The sequence below is a fragment of the Drosophila rhopaloa genome, unplaced genomic scaffold (assembly GCF_018152115.1).
Source record: "Drosophila rhopaloa isolate 14029-0021.01 unplaced genomic scaffold, ASM1815211v1 contig_47, whole genome shotgun sequence".
In the NCBI taxonomy this organism is placed as follows: Eukaryota; Metazoa; Arthropoda; class Insecta; order Diptera; family Drosophilidae; genus Drosophila; species Drosophila rhopaloa.
In genome coordinates, this window is record NW_025335142.1 from 3,175,461 (window position 1) to 3,197,047 (window position 21,587).

At 44.3% G+C, this 21,587-nt stretch overlaps 2 protein-coding genes across 3 annotated transcripts; one reads left to right on the top strand and one right to left on the bottom strand.

Annotated features, from left to right (window-relative positions):
- Positions 1-2,775, bottom strand: LOC108047044 (drebrin-like protein). The gene is made up of 5 exons (XM_017127083.2): positions 2,093-2,775; positions 1,572-2,023; positions 1,333-1,509; positions 777-1,273; positions 1-718 (listed from the first exon to the last, which is right to left on the bottom strand). The coding sequence occupies exons 1-5, from the start codon at positions 2,345-2,347 to the stop codon at positions 486-488; spliced, it is 1,614 nt and encodes a 537-aa protein (XP_016982572.1). The 5' UTR covers positions 2,348-2,775; the 3' UTR covers positions 1-485.
- A 622-nt stretch (positions 2,776-3,397) lies between these two features.
- Positions 3,398-21,561, top strand: LOC108047049 (extensin). Of its 2 annotated transcripts, XM_017127092.2 has the most exons (4): positions 3,398-3,599; positions 4,126-4,297; positions 19,998-20,300; positions 20,369-21,561. In XM_017127092.2, exons 2-4 carry the CDS (start codon positions 4,237-4,239, stop codon positions 21,178-21,180), a joined length of 1,176 nt encoding a protein of 391 aa, XP_016982581.1. In that variant the 5' UTR covers positions 3,398-3,599; positions 4,126-4,236; the 3' UTR covers positions 21,181-21,561. The 2 variants fall into 2 exon arrangements, with proteins under 2 accessions (XP_016982581.1, XP_016982580.1); XM_017127091.2 differs by lacking the exons at positions 3,398-3,599; positions 4,126-4,297 and adding an exon at positions 11,531-13,910.
- Positions 21,562-21,587: the final 26 nt, after the last annotated feature.

The following is a 21,587-nucleotide window of genomic DNA, read 5'->3' on the forward strand; positions in this document are numbered from 1 at the left end:
TTTCTGTTGCACAAATATCAAAGTTTATTATCGAAAAGGTTACAAATCTCAATCAATAATACATATACAAAAGAACCCTGGATAGGGAGTGGAGCGGGCCTTAAATACTGACTAAGTGGTTACTCTGTATGTATCTTACGAAACATTTTAAAAGGACGCAACACGGCCTCGGCTATCGAGGCCAAACAATGATATAATATATGTTTACAGATGGGAACAACGTATGAATGGGTCGCATATGTGGCATGGAATATACGTTATATAATATGTATGTAGATAAAAAACAGACGCGTGATGTACGATAAAAATCTTATAGTCGCATTTAGTCATCGTTGAGTCTCCTTTAGGTGTATCGCATTATTGTTCAAGAGTAGGGTTAAAGTGTTTAAGTAGCAATAGTCCGGATCCAAAGTATAGAGGCTAGCTGCGTTGGTGAAGATATCTAGCAAAAGGGTGTCCCAGCTGCTTGGCACTTGGGGCGATCCCTAGTTGATGATCTCGACATAGTTTGCCGGAAACAGTCCATAGGTTCCATCAGGGCCCAGGCCCTGCCACCATCCCTCATCGATTTGATCGATATGCGTAATGACATCGCCCGGATCAAAGGTGATCTCCGACTCGTCGGCTGCTTGGTAATCATACAGGGCTCGGGCTCGCAGTCCCAGGTCGCCAAGGGTCTCCTGGCAAATAAAATCATCCTCGTTTACCAAATCCGTCACTGAAAAATAAAAGCGTTAAAAAATTGTCGGATTAGTGTCATATTATGCGTTAATTACAGGCATTCCTTTCCAAAGTGCTGAGGCCCCCCGTCTTGGCCGACTGTGATTGCTGCACGGTGACCGACACCTTGGTGCGGACTTCTTCCTCCTGATCCTGGTACACAGCGGTGTCTGTCTCATTGGAGGAAGTGGTCTCGTCAGGAGACTGCGACTGCAGTGAGTTGGTTTTACTGTGAGGCGACCTCTTGATGGTCGAGAACTGCTCGCTTTCGTGGGCCAGTGGTAGGTCGTCTATTGGCTGAGTCTCTTCCACTTCGGCTATTGTGGAGACAACTTCGGCAGCCACTGGAGCAGCTACTAAAACTGCAGCAGCAGGAGCAGGAATAGGAGCAGGGGCTACTGCTACAGAAGCCTCAACGGGCAGCGGTTTGGCAGGGGACACAGCGCGTGGTGGTGAAGGCACAGATGCATCTTGAGGCTGATTCTGGTTAAAGACATTAATGCGCTGGGCAATAGAATTGCGAGCCGGTTTTGCCGGCGGTTGCGTGTTGAGTCTGTGGAGCAAAAGTGGTAGTTTTATTTTAATTCGATTAGGAGAAAGGTAAACACTCACTTGGACTGAAGTTGGCCCTCGCTGGTGTGCTTGGTGAACATGGCCTTGGCAGCTCCCACACGCGAGCCAATCAATTCGCGGGCCTCCTGATTCCTCGCCTGACGCATGCGCTCCGCATCGGTTAGATTGTTGGCAAATCCCGGTGCTGTTTTCTCAGGACTAAGTGGTTGTGGGGAACTGTTTGAAATAACAAAGTATTTACTATCCATTTTAAGTGACTTTCTGAAGTTTGTGATTACGTTTTAATTGGAACATGCGCCGGCTGGAGCTTAGTGGTGCTTATGACCAGCTTCTCCCGTTCCTTATGCTCCTTTTCCTCCCGACTGCGTTGCTCTTGCTCCAACTTCTGTACCTCCAACCGCTTGGACTCCTTTTCTGCTTCCTGGCGCAGTTTCTCCTCGGCCTCCTCCTTTTTCCAGAAGTCCTGCATAACACTGGCGTTGAGCTCCTTCGTGGGGATGACCCGTGTGTAGTTGGTTCCCACCGGCGCCTTCTGTTCCTCCATGGCGCCGCGCGGCTCCTTAAAGCTGTAGGCAGAGCTGACGGTGCTCAGTTTTTTAAGCAGCCGCTCCAGATCAATGTCATCCTCGTTGCGTGCATTGATGGTAAGGTGGGCGCCGGACAGCAGATTAGACACGTCGCGGATATGGTTGGCACAGGTGCCCTTGCGAAGCACAGGTGCTCCCTCGCCCTAAAAAAAAGGGGGGCAATAGTTAGATTGTGCGTACTGCGATAAGATAAACCAATCTGACTGACTCACCTGCCAGTTGATGAGTAAGTACTTGTTGAGGCCAGTTTTGGGGTCTTCGATGCGGAGGAAGGCATACATAATCTTGCCGCTGTTTAGGTCCTCATTCAACTCCTCAACGCCGCCATCGCCGGTGCCCACTACCTTGAGTTCGTTGGTCTGACCCTCGTATCCAAAAAGTGACCAATTCGTGTCGCTCTTGTCGTTCAACACATCCTTCCAGGCGGCCACTATTTGCGACCGATTCTTCTCAAAGCTGATGGCCATTATGATGATGCACCGCTCCTCCTGCTGCCAACGACCTTGAACAAAGAGATCTTAGCCAGCTTTCACTGGGTCGCCTTATCGAGGTGCCCTCGTCGTCGAGTGAAAGCCAACGCCCCGCGAAGACTCCGAATTTGAATGGGTTGTCTAGTCTTGACTTAAATTTTAATTAAGTGCAGCCGCCTCACAAAGACACACACACACACAGATGTAGCGGGTGATTGATTTTCCAGTCTGTGCGAATTTCTAGTGGCTCTTGTAAACCCAGTTTGTGGCCTGTATTCTCAGCGGGAAGTGTTCACCAGGTGCCCGAAGAAAAGCTTAAGGTTTTTGCAACTCCCCAATTATCCAATTTGATTGGAATTTTAAATTATTCGATCGCTGGCGGCGACCTACACACTTTTTTGCAACAACAAACCGCAGGCTGGGTGGCCAGTGAGACCAGAGTAAGGTGGTCTTGAAAACATATTTTAATACTATATTTAAGCACGGACTCTACCCATGTAGAAAACTGAGGAAAGTGAGTACTTTGGAATTCCCCCTTAAATTTTAAAGTTGTAAGATAAATGTAGGTCTTAAATGAAAAATTTCATATGTTTTTCCAGCTTATAAAATACTTTTAAGCTTACCGTCAATAACATGCAGCCTATATTGAACTTAGTTAAATTTTCTTATTATAAATATGTAAGACAAAAAATAGTTTATGGTTAAGGTATCTATATCCTTATGCTAAAGGATATAAAGGTTTTTAGTTGGAAGAATAATCGAAAAGGGACTAACAACTTAAAAGTTTTAAAGCTTACAATATTTTTGCCTTCCAACATTAACATTACAAATGGGTAAATAAAAAGTAGTCAGAAAGTCGTTTGTTTAGAAGAATGTTTTAATGTAGATAGCAATGGGATTCATGTGAATGCAAAAATAGTGGAAACAGCATATTGGATTAAGTCCGCGGTAGAGTCAATTATCGGGTTGGAGTCGCCACTGACTGATTTGTGTTTATTTCGTGTGGTATATTTAGGGTATATTTTATAGCAGTGGAGCATTTTCCGTTGGTCGCGTCGCGGTCACACTGAACTAAACGCAAACTGAACTATTGTGATTGCAATTATACCAAAAACCGTCGAAATCTCGCTTTTCCCAGCGAAAATCGTAAGGAAACGCTTTGAACTCGTAAGGATTAAACGCGAGGAGTCGCAAACAGCTGAGACGCAGGACTGCAGCGAGGATTCGGAGGCGTGTCCCCAGGCGAAAGGTAAACTCGCCGTTGTTGTTGGCTGCTATTTGGGCATATTACTTGTATATTGGAATGGTGTTGGCTGTTTGACGCTGCTTGGCTAGCAACAATACGTATGGCATTTGTCGGTGATTTCGCTGCTTTGGCTGCTGTACTCGGTTTGGTCATAGCCGAAAAATCCAGCAGCGAGGTCTGGTCTGTTCCGAAAACCAGTCCCAAGTGCATCGTGCCCCCGCAAACTCCTCCCCGTCCTCCTGCTTATCCCCCTCATCCCCATCCACCAAATTCCCGATCAGATGGCAACAACTGTTTGGCAGCAGGATTTCGCCTTCGTCTTACTTGTTTCAAGTCAGCCAGTCAGTCTTTGTTCGCTTTGGTTTGGTTTTGTTCCATTTACATATATGCCAATGCCAGGCTCGGCCGATATATCCAGTTTTTCACTCGGATATCTGTGTGGATATATGTATATGAACATACATATATATATGTACGATCGCTAGTGTGTGTTCGCCTGTGTTCATGGTCAATTTCTTTGCATTTTCAGTGTGAAACTCATGCGGTGCAGATCGAGTCGGTGCAGGAGCAGCGAAACCAAGTCCAGATCCAAGCCCGAATCCGAGTCGAAGTCCACGTCCAATCCCACGTAGAAACCATCATGGAATCGGCGCTGGATGTGCTCTCGAGAGCGGCGACCATGGTGCAAAACAATCCCAGCGGTAAGTGAATGAACGGGCGACCCAACATGAGCCATTAACCAATTCCGCTTAAAAAAGAGTGGACAATTTTTATGATTTTAACTTGACCAGCAACATCATGGCTTGATGTACTCACACTCAACCCGACGGGGCAGTGGGGGTGGGGGTTACACACACGGCTCTTTTATGGCTTTCACCTTTGAGCCGAGAAGACTCGGAAAGTATTTCAACAATGTGTCATACACAGAGAGAAAAGTGTATGCGATATAAAGAGCAATGGGGATGTAAATGGCAGAAGCTTAACATTTAACAAGAATACTTTTGGAGTTAGGCTTTGATTAGCTCCGAAACTTATTTTAATAGAGAGACGAAATCTCGTTAGGAGCCCTTTTTATACCCGTTACTCGTAGAGTAAAAGGGTATATTGTATTCGTGCAAAAGTATGTAACAGCTAGAAGGAAGCGTTTCCGACCCTATAAAGTATATATATTCTTGATCAGGATCACTAGCCGAGTCGATCTAGCCATGTCCGTCTGTCCGTCTGTCTGTCCGTCTGTCCGTCTGTCCGTCTGTCCGTCTGTCTGTCCGTATGACGCTGAGATCTCGGAAACTATAAAGCTAGAAGATTGGCATTTGGCATGTAGATTTTAGGAGTTCCTACGCAGCGCAGTTTGTTTCAAAATGGTGCCACGCCCCTTTAACGCCCACAATCGCATATATACGATTTTAAAAATTTAAATATTTCGGAAAAGTAAAATGCAGTTTTATTGTGTTTATCAATACCTATCGAATGTGAAGAAATTTTTCAAATCGGACCATTCGTTAAAAAGTTTGCGTGATCAAGTTTCTATCTCCATCTCCCTCGCACTCCCTTTACCTGAGTAACGGGTATCTGATAGTCGGGGCACCCGACTATAGCGTTCTCTCTTGTTTTTAATGAACTAAAGAAAATTTCTGAATTTTATTTGGAAAACAAACTTGTACATATTTAAATAACTACGATATCTACGAAGTTTTGATAAAATAAATGAGATTTCCGACGCAAATGCGAAATTTGTATTTTTTGTTTGGCCAGAATGTGATATAATAAAAGTTGTATGAAACGACATATCGCTCTTTCCAAACATTTTGTTATTATATTCAGTGGTGGAACCAAATCCCACGCTTTTGTAATCACGAGTAACTACACTGCAGAAATCTCGTTTTAACTCTATTCACATACATACACTAAAAGTTAAATGAAATGGTTTTCATATCATTTTGGAACAGATCGCAGCATTTTAATTGCATTGGTAAAAAATTTCACATCTATATGTATACCTAAACAAAAAATTCTGATCATTTTTATTCTGAAAATACATAAAAATTAATTTCTATACTCAGAAAAAACGTTAAAAATGTTACTAATTAATTTTACCTAAATAGCTAAGGAGTTTAAATTATTCAGATACAAGAGAAAGAACAATAAACAAATGTAAGCATTATTTTTTCTTTGAAATAACGTTTTTTTATTGATGCATAAAAATGGTATTTATTGAGATAAACAATAGTTAAAACTAATTAACAATGTTTTCGTTGTAAACCCAGGCTTATGTTACCTTTCTGCCTTTCGTAGTTAATAGTTAAATTAAGAATTCACCTTCATTAAACATTACTCACTTATTACCCAATAATGAGTAATTATATATTTAAACTGCACCTTTCGGTTGATATAGTGCTTATTTCTTTTTGTGTAGCCAGTCGCAGACCCTTCGCATGCTCCAGTCATGATTCACGATTGCATCGGTGCCCCTTGCCTCCTTTCCAGCCTGACATCTTCTTTGTAAGAGCGATCCCCCACTCAGACAGACAGTGTCTCCCGAAATTCTATTCATTCGGGGCCATCGATGAACTCGACAATGGACGCAGCGGATTCCTTACTGCGAGCACTGTGCGAGAACGCATAAACACTCGACGAATCCGAGAAATGTTTTATTTTCGTACAAAAAAACGACAACAAAACATTCCAACAAAATGAGTTTGCGGCGCATTCCGATTCCGATTTTCATAAATGTGTCAAATGCCGCATTTTCGATGGCAATGTGGCGAGCGAGCGGTTCGCATATGTGAGGTATTGTCGGGGCACCGGACTTGGGGATTGGGAAGTGGAAAGTGGGGAGTGGGTACGGGGCACTGGGCACTGAGTTCTGGGGACGACCCCTTATCAATAATGGTCGTCGTAGTGCCACTGCGACTGACGAGCACGAATTGTGGTTGTGAATGTGGCTGTTGCTGTTGCTGTTGCTGTGGATGGGCGTTTGCATTCGTACGGGCATTGCATATTTGTGTTCTGGCGACATATCTTTTATACATTTGCCATTTGCAATTTGCATTCTCTGCCCACCGCCACCCAGAGCGACAAACAAGCGACTCGACCGCGTGACATGCCAAAGAAATGGCCGGCGTAGAGCTCTCACCATATAGAATTCGTATTCTCTGGGTCGCAAATATGGGTATAATTGTTAAACAAAAAAAAAACAACACACTTTTTGATTAGGCATGTTCTGAGTGGGCAAGCGAGCGGGTAATTGCACATTATTATAAACGATAAGCGATAAGCACACGACCCTCGGCGGCCTGTTTGGGCTTTGATTTTGATTTCGCTCCAAGCAACCCCCCGAAATGCTCTGATAACATGCAAATCATGTGGCCAGCCATGGAATTCCGATAATAGCCCCAATTTATGTTTACGCTTGTTTCTCTTTCTGTTTATTTACCCATTGGGAAACGGCATTATCAGCTATAATTCTGAATATTTGACAAATTCCTCGGCCGATATATATGCGTACCAGCTGTCAACACACCGAGGAGAATTTATGAGATAGCCCACGCCGACACAGAAAGAGAAATGGTTCCGATGCTCGAATAAATATTTGAACAGCGCACGCGATTCGCTGGCGGTTTGTTCGCTTTTTTTTTTCTTTTTGGCCATGGAAATGGACAATTGGCCAACAATTGAGTTCTCAATGCAGCGGCCTCAAAGGTAGACTCTTGTTTCGCTTTTGCGAGTTAGCGAAGATGAGCGATTTGATGATTGATCGGCAGCAGGCAAAATGCAAAATGTCGTTAACCTGCGCATGATTAATGAATTTGTCATAATCGAACGAGGCACTCGGATTCTGGATCTTCATAAATCACACGTAGAAAAGCGGGTCGATCGATCGGAGCGGCCGTTAATTAAGCGGCCCTTCCATTGTTTGCCGAGGAGCAAACTGTATGGCCAGGCCATAATTAATAAACAAATAGTTACACAAATTGAGGCCTGCCTAGCTGGGCACAAAAGAAAAATTGTGGCAATTTCGAGCTTGGCCAAGCGCAGCTGGAGACGGACACCAACCGTTTGGTTGGTCATAGTTTGGTGGGGGGAGGGGGGCGGAGGACGGAACGGGACGGCTCATCAGGTAATTTACATGGCCTTTCAATTCTCCGTTTTAGCCAAGTGCCAGTGCCAGTGCCAACTCTGTGGGCCAACACTCTCTTCCTTTTACTGGCAATGGCCAAACGGTGCGCATAATTGCCGCAAATCTCGACCAGAGGAGTTAAATCCAGCAGGAAAACCAGTTTGGGTTTGTTATTGCGATGGCCTGGCACTGGGATTGGATGGGATGGGATGGGTTGGTATTGGGTTGGATCGGCTCGGATGGGAATGGGGATGTGGATGTGGATGTGGATGGGACACAGATTGGGACTAGAGCATTACCTTTCTTTTTACTAGTGCTGATGCTGATGCTGCTTGCTGCTGCCGCCGAGCGACTGCTATTTATTTATTTAAACATAACATTTGCCTATTTGCCATAAATTTTCACTCTGCGCGACTTTTGCCAGTAAACTCTGGACAGGAAGAGGTGCCAGAGATGCAGCGGCAGAATCAACTTGTTGCGGACAATATCGAAATGAAAGTTGTCTCACAAACACGGCAAGTTCTGGCCATCTATATTTACGAAATCTACTGGGATTCGCTAGAGCGAACCATAGATTCCGATACGATACGATACGAAATTCGGCAAAAATGTATTGGGATTTTTCTCACGCTTGATTTAGCACCGGATGATATTTTATAATGACAACTATATTTATGTTATTGTTAGTTTTGCTATTTGCCATCGCTGCTGCCGTTGTCTCGTATTGTTTTTGTTGCTGTTCTGGGCAATCGAAAACCAGTTTCTCTTCAAATCGCGCGCACGCTCGAGTTTTATTTAAATTTTGAACTGGTTTGCCGCTGATTTGTGTTGTCTCCGCTGCGTATATATTATGTACCCACTAGATATATACATATATTAGATTGTTAGATTTCACAAACTGGGACTGCGGTTAAGATATAACATAATTTGTCTTGTTGGTATCGACAAGTTCTGGAAATTGCCGGCCACCTCGCCTCATCAGTGTATGTGTCATCATCATCTGTGCGATCTATAAAGCAGCAGATCTCCCATAAAGAAGTTAGATTTCGGTGACTTCCGCACTGCCACTATACTGACCCAAATTGCCCGGCAAGGGATCTCATGTTTCTGTGCCGATTTCCAAACAACTCAACAAATTTCAATTAGCAAAGCATTTTCCGGAGTTTTGTTTCTGTTTGTGTTCTGTTTTCTTCAAATCGTCGAATCAATGGAGCAATATTAAATTGCTGCTTAGCTTGTCATTCAGCCAGTGTCACAGAATGGAAAAGATTTTTGGTAAATCTGTGTTTGAGTAACCTGTCCCTAAAGAATGAGATAAAGAAGTCATTTTTGTAAAGAAGACAAAATAAAAATTTGTCATTAAAACATAATATATATTACCACAATAATTCTGTAATTGCGGGATTCATCATTGAATGTGTAACTTCGATTAAACATATATTTTATAAATAATTCGTATTACAATCGCAATGTTGTGGTTAAGGAAGTTGTTATTGTCCGTAAAAGTTCACTAGCCCTAAATGCAAGTATTTAAAAACAGTCAGGGGACTTTCATTATTTACGGAAGATAATGTGGAAAAAAATACGTAATGAAGTATGATTACTTGGTTTTCCTGGAAAAACATATTTTTGCTAAGGGACTTATCATTAAATGTAGAACTTCATTAGCAGCAGCTGTACCCTTCATTAGTGAGGGGATTTCTATTTGACTTCTGTAAGCATGCCCGCATCATTTGGGCTCTACCTTTTATCCCCAAGTCAAGTTTACCCACTCGGCTTGTTTCGTTTTTGCGCCTTCTTACATTACTTTGGTCTACTGTGTTTGGATTTCGGTAATTTGTTGCCATTGTTTTGGCCCAGCCAGTGGAGTCTTCTGCCCCAAAGTCTGTTGATTCCGTTGTTGTCATTGTTTTTTTACTCGTATTGCTGTGTTTTTTGCCATGATTGCCATTCGATTGACCTCGTTGCGCATGCGTGCGCATGTTTCACGCTACAATACAAATTTTCGCGCACAACAAACAGCTCGGAGCCGCGCTCGTTCGCCGGATGATGAGTAAGCGCCAAAGCCTAGGAGCACTCAATCAATCCATTACCCAGTCAGTCAATAGTTTCAGCTGGATTTTGTTACATTTTTCGATTTTGTTGGGTTGAAATTACCCATTTTGTGACTGGGATTAGCAAACGAGCGATAGCGATGATGGTGAAAGATGGTGGAAAGGAAAACCATAGGCGGAGAAACATCGATCGATCGATCGATCGGATGGCGCGAGATCAACAGCTGAGCTTGTGCAAGTCGGTTCGGGGCAGGCCAAGTCGGGCCATATGATCAGCACAACGGCGATGTGGAGCCATCGACTCCAGTCCACTCGCCACTCGCCTCCTGCAGTTGCAGTAGCAATATTCATGGGGCAACCGACAACAGTAGTGGTTGTACTACAAATCGGGCGTAAAATTTCATGGGCCTGCTATTGAATTAGAAACGAGTTTCCACCGTGTTGCTATTGCTTTTCTGCTTTCTGCCGCTGCTTCTGTGCCGTTTTTCTTGCCGCCAAGTTGCAGTTGCAGCAATGGTAACTGCTGTTGCTGTTGCTGTTGCTGCTGTTCCGACGGACTGAAAGACGGACGGTCCGACCGATTGCCATAGCCTGAACTAAGCCAAACAGAGCCAAGCCCCAAAGCAGCCGCAAACGTGTAGCACCGTCGACCTATTGTTGTTTGCTTCCAATAACAAACGCAAACGCGGCAGCGAACATTTTGGCTATGTGATGAGCTTTGTCCCACAGCTATTTGCATTGATTTGTGGAATCAACTGTTTTTGAGTTTATCGAATTTGGCCTAATTGGAGCGGATTGATTGCTGGATATTGCTAATAAATCGGTTCTATTAACTATACTTAAGGGAAACATATATATTTTTTTTTGTCAAAACAAATAGGATACAGCCATTGAATTTAGGGATATTCGCATCAGGATCCCATTGATCAAGAGTCTCTTATATATTCCAAAAATCTTGAGAAAACTCAGAGGAATTATCAAGAAAGATCCACACAAAAGTAATTTCATTTAATTTTAAAAGAAATCATTAAGCGATATTATTATATGAATATTATTTCAAACTTTATTGTGTGCTGACCTTACCTAAAGAAATAATTTTTAGCTCTAGAAAAACTTTTTAGAATACGTGCTCAGAGTTTCCGCAATCGGGCGCACAAAAATGTAAATCGTTTTCGTTGAATTACTGAATTTATGTATGTAGTTCTTAGCAAATCTTTATAAATATGTATAATCAGGACTGGGTTTGTTTTTATTTTTGGAAAAAATAAGCGATAGTACATTTTTAACCTCTTACTTATTTGTTTCCCATTCTATGCTAATTATGTTTTCAAGATTTGACGGAAATGATAATCTTTTTATTCGAGATTACATTTGGCAAAATATTCCGAGCAAAAAATTGAGAATTTAACGAAGTTTAGTTTTGTAATGTTGTAGAATTATATTTTTTGGACTATCCAAAAGATCCTATAAGGGCAATAAAACATCTTAAATAATAATTGCAATAATTGCATCTTAAATATTTAGAATATTAAAGATATTCTATTGATCAAAGGGAATTGGTTGGAGCACTTTTAATTTCTATGATAGAGGCATTGAAAGCCAGTTGTTAAACAAAAAGGCGCATATTTTTCATATGCTAAATAAACCCTTAGTTTTTACTACCCCCGATATTTTCCGAAAAGAGATTATAGGAGTAAAAATTACCTGTGAGCTCTTGGAGGTCTAATGAATTGTTTTGAATGTCACTGCAGTTTTTGGTTGACACTAAGGACTTCTAGGTATTCTATTGTCGGTGTGTGCCAGCCTAACCCTCGTTTTCCTGGTTGGTTGTCATTTTCGCAAGCCCGCTTGCAGTCCACACACACAAACACACACGGCAATCACCCAAACGTAGGTAGTTTTTGCACGCAGCTACAAACGAACAAAACTCTGAGTAAACATTATAATGAGCCCAATGCAGTGACCGGCCCCCAAAACAAAAGAGCGTTGAGGAAAACATGAAAGAACGCCCACACCATGTGCCCTACCCAAGTCCCAGTTTCCTACCAAACTGCGGGTTTCCTCCGGACTGTGGCCAATTCCCAATTGCTGCCATTTCGTTACCCTTTTGCCCAATTTGCCAAGCATCAATGGGGCAACGGGGCGTGGCAGCCACATCCTACGGACGGGGCAGATAGACAGACAAACAGTCCCCTCTTTCCCTGTCCCCAGTTAGCTTGCAGTTGTACTTTTTCAATTACCAAATCACCAAAAGCAAGCGCAGATCCGAAATCCGTCGAGAACGAAGCGAACCGAACCGCTGGAGAGAAAGAGGGCCGCCAAACAAGAGTCGAAACGGAAATTGGTAAGAGGAGAAATGAAAGAAAAACAACAAGGGACGTCAACTGGCGCAAGTGCAAATGGCTCGGAAAGGCCCCAAGTCTACAGACTTGAGTACCCCCAAAACCGAACGACCCATGTGGAGACTTTGAGCGAGCAAAAGACGAGGGCCCGCGCAGAAACCGAAGACTGGAAGACTCGGTCGAAGTCGGTCGAAGTCGGAGCTTCGAAAGCCCCCATATAATAACAAGCCCCAGTCGCAATCTTCAAGTCGCCGTTCGCCGACGCGATCAGTTCGAGTTTGTCCGTGGAAGCCGCCAGTTCGGTGTCGCGTTGCTGTTTCAGTTTCGGTTTTGGTTTTAGTTTCAGTTTCAGTTCCTTTTGCTATTGCTATTGCTATAGCAGCTTTTGCTACTGATATATTTTTTTGCTCGAGAAGCTATAGTTTGCCACCGCTGTTGTGGTACGTGCGTCCAGATCGGTTCGTGTGTGTGTGATTGCCCCCCAGTCTGAAAGCGAAAACTGGCGCTCAAGTTCAGTCGGCGATTTGTCGATTTCTATGCAAATCATTACTCGGAAAAGAAACACAGAGTCAGAGTCAGAGTTGGAGACAGAGCCGCCGTAACAACAAAAGACACAGCCAGAAAAAAGAGCGTGCTATTTTTATTTCGCTAAATGTCGACTTGCGGCTCACGTCGCCGGAGCACAGCCAAAGTCTCCGTTTCAACTTGCGAGAGACTGTAACCCGAGTCGCCCGCCGTTTTGCGAGCTGCTGCTGCAAAAAAAAAAAAAACAAAATAAAATAAAAAGAAAAGAAAAAAGCCCAGAAAAAACAGACAAACAGAAACAGATTGTATCTGTATCTATAGTCGCGACTTGCGGCTCGTTTTGTGTGCGCACATTCGTGTATCTGTATCTGCGGCCGAGCGCAAAAAAAAGTAATCATAAACTGGAAGGGAAAGAAAGACAAATAAATAAAAAGACTGCCGCTCCCCAGCCTCCGTGGAGCACAACTACTGATAGACAGATACGCGCCCTCCCCCCGAAAACAAAAAAATAGGTAGTGATTTGTGATTCGCCGCGAATCAGCTGAGTCGGCTTTTGGGCGGCAGCGATGTGAGAGGATCAGAGATCCCGCAGATCTGGATTGAGCAGGAAGCACCCGAGCACCGATCACCAATCACCAATAACCGACCACCGATCGCCGAGAATCAAATTGAGAATCTAGCAGAACCATGGAATATCTTTGCATACTGAATGCCTTCGAGCAGAATTACTACAACCGGATTAAGGAAATAGAGCGTTTGGCCGCCGCCGCCGCAGCAGCTGCATCCCCCGCCTCATCTGCATCATCAGCCTGCTCCACGGCCTCCACATCCTCGGCATCCTGCTTGAGTGGGCCGTCCACATCCTCGTCCGCCTCGTCCACGGCCAGTTCGCCGCCCAGTTCGTCGGCCAGGGAAGTGGCCCAGGCAGCCGCTGCCCTGGCGGCCACTCAACGGTTGGCCGCTTATCAGGGGGGCCATGGACCAGGGGTAGGATCCCAGGGCCAGGGGGCCATGTTCTACCATCACCAGCAGCAGCAACAGCAGCAGCATCATCATCATCACCACCTCCACCGCCAGCAGCTGGAGCAGCTGCAATTGCAGCAATCGTTGCAGGCGGAGTCCGGCCATCAGCAGCAGCATCCGCCGACAGCCGCCGATCCCAACGCCTCCTCGATGGCCAATAGTTTGCTATGGCAGCCCTGGCGGGATCTCCAGCAGGCGGCAGCCATGCATCATCAGCTGTACAGGCAGCAGCAGCAGCAGTTGCACAAAGGTTCGTTTTGTGAGGGAAACTTCAAAAGAAATGACTTGCGAAAGAGCAAAGACCCCCCCTGACAGACTGACCTCTGAAAAAAGGGCGAAAGTCTCACATACTGGTGATCTTACCTGCGACATTTGCAAACAATTCATTAGGTTGATTGAATATAAGAAGGCCACAGTGGCATAGGAATAGCCCTAGTTTAATATTTGTCGATCTAATTTAGCATAACGTCATCGTGTCAATATATCAGTTCCGCTTTGATCGCGTTGACGTCTGTTTTAAAGTTCATAGTTATATTACATAACTTTATTTGTTTCACTATTATAAATAGTGACACCTTTGGGAAATGCAACGCTTAAAAGTAAAGTAAAATAAATAAATAAAACAGATTCATTGGTAGGAACTTCAATCAAAAACAAGAGAGAACGCTATAGTCGGGTGCCCCGACTATCAGATACCCGTTACTCAGGTAAAGGGAGTGCGAGGGAGATGGAGATAGAAACTTTGATCACGAATAACTTTTTAACTAATGGTCCGATTTGAAAAATTTCTTCTACATTTCGATAGGTATTGATAAACACAATAAAACTGCATTTTTACTTTTCCGAAATATTTAAATTTTTAAAATCGTATATAAGCGATTGTGGGCGTTAAAGGGGGCGTGGCACCATTTTGAAACAAACTTGCGCTGCGTAGGAACTTCTAAAATCTACATGCAAATGCCAATCTTCTAGCTTTTATAGTTTCCGAGATCTCGCGTTCATACGGACAGACAGACAGCTACAGACAGACGGACAGACAGACGGACAGACGGACAGACGGACAGACGGACAGACGGACATGGCTAGATCGACTCGGCTAGTGATCCTGATCAAGAATATATATACTTTATAGGGTCGGAAACGCTTCCTTCTAGCTGTTACATACTTTTGCACGAATACAATATACCCTTTTACTCTACGAGTAACGGGTATAACCAGCCCAACTGTTATGTTCGTATGATCTATATAGTACTAACTTTGTTTGGGGCAGATAAATCTAGGAGTATTATAATACCGCTTCTTATTAAATTACGTATACCCATTCCTTTGTTTACTTTAAGAACCAGTTAAATAGGGTACATGTCTTAAACTGGCCAATGATCGGAAATGAAATCTTTGATTTATGTATATAAAACACAAACTTTAGTCACTACCTTCTCAAGTGCCAATACTCAGATTCTTGAAATAATAACAAGTCATTGCGTCCTATCGTCTTTACATAATCCACATATAGGATATAGTCTACATATTTTGATTGGGGCATAAAAATACTCATATATCAGCTATAGACGTTAATACAAATGCTATGATGCAATTGCCTCTAAAAACTAAAATGCCGTTAATTATTTCTTATGCTAGCAAGAGATCCTATAAAACTCATTTTAAGCTTCAAAATATTAAAAACCACGGATATGTTAATTTGCACGAATATTCCTATAACAAGTACAGGATATAGTCGTTTATTGCATCCGGTTTTCAAACATTAATCTATGTGCTTACAAAAGGCAAATATTGAGGCTGTATGTTAATAGATTATTATTACTTATTAAGTAAACTTCAGGCACATGTGATGCTTTTCAAAAACCTTAAAATATTACAAACAATTCGGATGTTTAAGTAGTTATGAAGGAATAATTCCTCTCACTTTCGTGTGATGTTTAGCTTATGAAGCAAACTAAAAGCTGAAATGGTTGACCGAAGTTCTAGGTCACAACATAATAAATTATGTATTATCTATGGGGGTGCAGGCAAAGTTCAGTTGAAAGTGATTTGTGGGGATAGCTGAGACCACGTTTATGCACCTGCTGCCCACGTGAAGTCCACACTCAGTGCCCCGATCCGTGCTGAAGTTCAATGGATCGGCGAACGTGCCCTTTCCTCTGGCCATGATAAGCACTCACCCACTCACTCACTCCCCCGATGAATGGGATCGGGTATCGGAAGCGGCTCGCTCCAGTCCGATTCGCCTCGCTTTATCTTGGCGGGCAGCGTGTGGCCAGGACGTGGACGTGATGACGACGGCATTGGGTTGGATTGGGGGGATTGCTATTGGGATCGGTGTTGGAATTGAGATTGGCAACACGGCGACAATCGGTCACGCCGGCTGCGAGACCATATCGATGGCGTCTCCATTCGGCTGGTTGTGTGCTTGTGCCAACTGGAAAATTGGTAATGAAATTGGCAACACTTTTACTGCGCTCCGCACCGCCGGCGTCGCATTCGATTGGCTTCGGATTGGCAAACAAAAACTCACACCAGTTTGCCGGCGTTAATTGGCGACATTGCACAAATCACACAAATGCTTTCAATTACATGGCGACGCCAGGCAAACACAAAAAATTAAAAAGAAAAAAGAAAAAAGCAGAGGAAAAACAGTCCGAGAAAAGAGCAAAAAATGAGCGCCTGTTTAAACATTAAACCTCCATAAAAAAAAAAAATAAATGGATGATGATGAGGTGGGGGTCTGACTGGGGGTTTGTAGCTGCTGTGCTTGGCTCGACTCGGTTTTATTTTGCTTTTGTTAATTTGTTGACATATTAAAACCAGATTTGCAATCAACTCGGCCAGCGGGTAATGCGGGTATAGCGGAAACTCGGCCAGTCGGAGATCGGCGATCGGAGATGGGGGATTTGGGGATTGGGGTTTGGGGATCCGTGGTTACGGGCATGACTCACGAGCCGGCGCGAGAAAAAATATAAATAATGAAAAACGCCTGCGACGGCGGCGACGACGACTATGATGGATAAATAAATATGTATACAAAGCTACAAAGGCAACAGCAGCAACAACAACAACAGCAACAACAACCAGAGCAGCAACAACTTGTTTGCATAAGCCACAAATGCGATGTGTTGTTGCTGTTCCCATTGCTATTTGTAGTACAATCCAAGCCATATAAGCATGCAAGTCGGCGGCTTCAGTTTTGTCACTCTCGCCCCGTCTCTTTCCTTCCGCCTCCGCCCCTCTCTTTCTGAAGTTCCCTATGTTGTTTTGAACCCGAACCAGATTTTTTGGGATCTGACTGGGCCGGCTTTCGAATCGCTCCTCAGCTGATATATCACCTCAGAAGACGTTTAAGATTGCTTCCCGCGACCGGAAATTGTGAAATGTGTGGCTCACAATTATTATACAGCATTTTAATCGAAATAACGTGTTCTACTATCTAGACAAGCATTTTAAGCCCTCTTTTTATTAGGCAATCGGAAAGTTTTCTTATAAATAGTTTTCCTTAAAAAAAGTCAAGTAAGGAAACCTCTTGAGAAATGTAATCAAAGAATTAATACGATTTTCAATATTGTTATATTTCTTAATGGTTCATCAGAGATTATTCCTTTTTAATAGCAACATGATTCTTTTGCGTTAAATTATTTCAATAAACTTGTTTTATTAAACAGTTTACAAGATTCGCTATCTAATGCAATGTTTTGTACTTATATAAATTTAGGTATGGGGATTTTTGAAGTAAAATAAACAAGATGGAACCTTTTTTTATTCCCAAGAAAATACACCGCAAACGCTAAATTCTGTAGCATTATTTATAAAGATTAGATACTTAATGACTTAACCTTTGGTTTTTATATTTATAACCTAACCACTTTTGTTTTTTTCGAACAGATTAAACAACCACAAAGCCTATTTTGAAGGGATTCTCCAATATTTTATTTAGTTTGCCACCGGAACTGAATCGTTCCTGATTGCTTTAATTGATTTTTAAGAGTCCTAGCTAGGCTCCCTCTTTATGGAGCAGTGGTTTAATTGATATATAGATAGATATAGACGATATCATTGCTGTTGATTTTCACAACTTTTTTAAAACGTTCGAGAGCCCCTTGAAGTTCCCTTGCCTAAATCATGGATTTTTCCCTTCACAAGCTCCGTTACGAACTCCCCCAATTCGGAATCGGATTCCCATTAGGCCGGGCTCCCCTTTATCGCCAATTAGCCGATACAGAAATGATTAAAACGCTCGCAGCAAAAAGAAAAAAGGCAGCAGAACAAATAAACAATGCAGAAGAGGATGCTGAAAAAAGCGGTGGCGGCGGCGAAGGTGAGATAGGGAGAAACACAGACCACAATCCGCGAAAGAGGGGGAGCTTGAGCCTCAAAAAGAAAGCTTCACCGTCGTCGTTGTTGTTGTTGTTTTACCCTGTCGATTTGCCGATCCCCCAACAGACGGCAACGGCGACGTCCGACGACCGGAAATGTGCAATAAAATTTGAATGTTTCTTTATTATTATCATCATCCCCATCATCATCCGCTTGAGCCCCAGCCGAAGTTCGCTCCCAGCCTCCGTGTTTGTTGGTTTTTTTTGTTTAGTATCTCTCCGCCTGCTGCAACTCCTCCTCTTGCTCCACTCCACTCCACTCCACTCCAACCAGACCAGTTTCGGCTTCTTCGGCTGGGTACCACTCACTCGGCTGGGGCTCGAGTTCCTCTGCCTCGCGGTTTGTGGTTGCCCGAGGAGTCCGGACGCAGAAGAAGTAATAAATGGCAGGCCCGCAGTGACGTTGCCAAAAACAGGACAACGCTCCCGCCTCCGCCTGCTCCGCCAACGCCAAACGCCTCCAACCATCCCAGCCATTCATTCATTCATTCATGCCTGGATCGGTGGACGTACTCCTCCTCCTGCTCCGATCAGGCTCTCTGCGCTGCTCGAAATGTGCAGAAGTCGCCCGACTGGTTTGCCTGCTGCCCCTTCGATATCGGCCGCGAAACTGGGTTCTGGGACCTGGCTTCCCGCTGCCTCTTGCTTTATTTATAAACCCCGTTTCCTGGCCAGCTCTCTTGGCTACACTGAGCAGCACCTCGAGCGGATCGGAGATCTTTCATCCCGACGGGATGCCCACGCTCGTTTTGGCCGCTTCCCACGCCAGCAATCGCCCATTGGCAGGCCGGGCACGTTCCTGTCCTGCAATTCGCTCAGTGTAGGCCAGGCCCAGACTTTAACACACGCACACACACTGTCTGAAAAAAGCGTAGAGCAAACGAGTTTTCGTAACCAATTTTGTTTGTGCCTTGGAGTTTCGATTGTGTGCTTTCTGTTGTTATTATTTATTTGCTCGATTGTGTGTGTGCCGTTTTTTATTTTTATTTTTTCTGTTTTTGCTGGTGACGGCTACGTCTTCTTGTGCATAATTTCTGTGCTGCCTGAGCTGCTCCTCCACCCTTCCTCCCCCGTCCCCCTCATGACCACCACTCTTTAAAGCTTTTGGCAGAAGTTCATTCAAAAAAGCGAAAGACTTAGGCAACAAACTCGCAGGCAACGGGGGAGGTGGAGACTTGGATCCACGAGGGGATGGGGCGGAGGAGAACCTTTGTAGAGTCAGCCTCGCCTCAAGTCGCCTCGCCACAACTCCATGTGATTCATTACGCCCACTCAGCGACCGCATAATCGAAACCACGACGACAGACACGTAAACCGCACCGAGGAGTGGATCGCTAGCCAGACAAAAATCCAAATCAACCACAAAGCCAAATCAAATTTATGACTTTTAATTGAAATGCGATTTTGGTATAATATTAGATTGACTAGTGCTACACTGATCAAGAAATTTAATTGAATCCAGAATTTCATATTTAAACTATATAAAATCTTAATATTAAATAAAATGCACAATATTAAACAAAATGCATATTAAATTTCAGGATTTTAATCAATTTGTTTTATTCTTACTTATAATACCAGTTGAAAATGCATTTTAAATTGCATGATTTAATGTAATTTAAAATGCATGATTTAATGCAATTTAAAATGCATTTTATTTAATATTATAATTTTACTTACAATAATTTGGTTTAAATTAAAATTTTAAATTTTAGATCTTTAAATCTATTTGGAAAATAATCAAAAGAAATATTAAACATATTTATATATATTCATATTTTAAACAACTAAAAACAGCTAATGATGAAAATCAAAGCAAAATATAAATTATAGTATGAAATACTTGGATTTACCAAGTCTTTTTTATTAGTGTACTCAGGGAGATGGCCAAAAGGTTAACTCGTTTCCCAGCAATCGGTTTCTGACCCCCAACGTTTCGTTTTTCCTTGCAGAGATGCGTGTGACGGCCAAAGAGCTGCCCACCACCAAGTGGAGACGCGAGCGTCGCCAGCGGACCGCCGAGTACCAGGTGCACGAGGCAGGGAGCAGCGATAGGGAGCGGGAGCGGGAGGACCGCGACATGGACAGCCCCATTGACATGTCGGTGACATCGGGAGCGCTCAAGCTGCGTGCCTCGCCGCCGCCGCCTTATCGCGAACCCTTGCCTGGGACCAACTACGCGGCCAACAGCCGACCCAGCGTCATCACCCAGGCGCCCCCAAAGCGGGAACCTCCCGAGCAGGCCCACTCCTCAGGTGAGAAGCTATGCATGCAGTCGTGCTAACTATCCCACTAACCACCTGCTTTTATTGCCTCCTTTCAGACGTAGCTATGTGCGACATTGACGAGCACTTCCGGCGCTCGCTGGGCGAGGACTATGCGGCCCTGTTCGTCAAGAAGTCGCCGACGCCCACGCCCACACCCACGCCCTCGCCATGTGGCACGCCCAAGCAGCAGGTCTCGCCGCTGGCCTATGGACCGCCTGCATCGTCAACCAGCACAGCAGCAGCAGCCACAGCACAACTCTACCAGCAGCACCGTTCGCCGCTGGCCAAGCCGGGATTGGTCATTCTGGAGCTGGAATCCGAACAGCCGGAACTGCCGCCGCCGCAGGAGGAACCTCTGCCACTCTCGCTGGCACTGCATCGCACCCAAACGCCGCCATCGCCGCCGCCCTCGGCCACAGGATCGGGACCGGCGCTACCCGCGGCCGTCAGCCAAGTGATGGAGGCAGCGGTGGCCGCCAAGCGGATCCTGGACACGCCCCATCACACGCCGCCCCGATACAATACGCCGCCGCCGCCACCGGCTTATGGGACACCAGGAACTGCTGCTGTGACGACGCCGACTTTGACACCGACTCCGACACCGACGACTCCAACACCGAATTCGAATTCGAATCCGATGCCCACGCAGATTCCCACGCCGACGCCCAGCATGCCGGCCATCATTCGGGTGAAGGCTGAACCGGGATTGGCGGCTGCGGCCGCCTCCTCGGCGCAGACGCCGCCCGCCTCGCCCACCTCGTCCACGAATATCTCGATATTCACCAAGACTGAAGCCTCGGTGGACGACCACTTTGCCAAGGCGCTGGGCGACACCTGGAAGAAGCTGCAGGGCGGGCACAAGGAGTAGGATGGAGCGCCGCTCGAGGAGACCCACCCGCACAGATCCCCCCAACCCAAATCCACACACCCGATCCTCAACGATCCAACTCAAGAGCTGTTTTTATTATAAATATTTCAAACTACACAATTAACGTTTAAAGATCTCATGCTGATGTGAACGGAAATTCTTCAACTGCGAGTGTATTACAAGTTTCTGATATAATGATTTTATTGAATATTGATAACGGTTAGCGCGGATATATATGATATATGATCTATGATATATATATGGATATATGTGTATGGCAAAGTGTATACGTACAAGTGACAAAATTTTGTATTCTTAATGCTTAGTTGGTAGAGACTAATCCTTAATAATATACCTATTAAACATAAGTGAACAATCCTACGAAATGTGTTTTATTTTTATTAACA

What these genes read in the sequence shown, in the direction of transcription:
- LOC108047044 (XM_017127083.2), bottom strand. Translation starts at nt 2,347, where the DNA reads ATGGCCATCAGCTTTGAGAAGAATCGGTCGCAAATAGTGGCCGCCTGG. An exon ending in ACTTACTCATCAACTGGCAG is followed by an intron (nt 2,024 to 2,092) that starts GTGAGTCAGTCA and finishes CCTTTTTTTTAG; the next exon opens with GGCGAGGGAGCACCTGTGCT. An exon ending in CACTTTGGAAAGGAATGCCT is followed by an intron (nt 719 to 776) that starts GTAATTAACGCA and finishes TTTATTTTTCAG; the next exon opens with TGACGGATTTGGTAAACGAG.
- LOC108047049 (XM_017127091.2), top strand. Translation starts at nt 13,325, where the DNA reads ATGGAATATCTTTGCATACTGAATGCCTTCGAGCAGAATTACTACAAC. An exon ending in GCAGCAGCAGTTGCACAAAG is followed by an intron (nt 13,911 to 19,997) that starts GTTCGTTTTGTG and finishes TTTTCCTTGCAG; the next exon opens with AGATGCGTGTGACGGCCAAA. An exon ending in CGAGCAGGCCCACTCCTCAG is followed by an intron (nt 20,301 to 20,368) that starts GTGAGAAGCTAT and finishes GCCTCCTTTCAG; the next exon opens with ACGTAGCTATGTGCGACATT.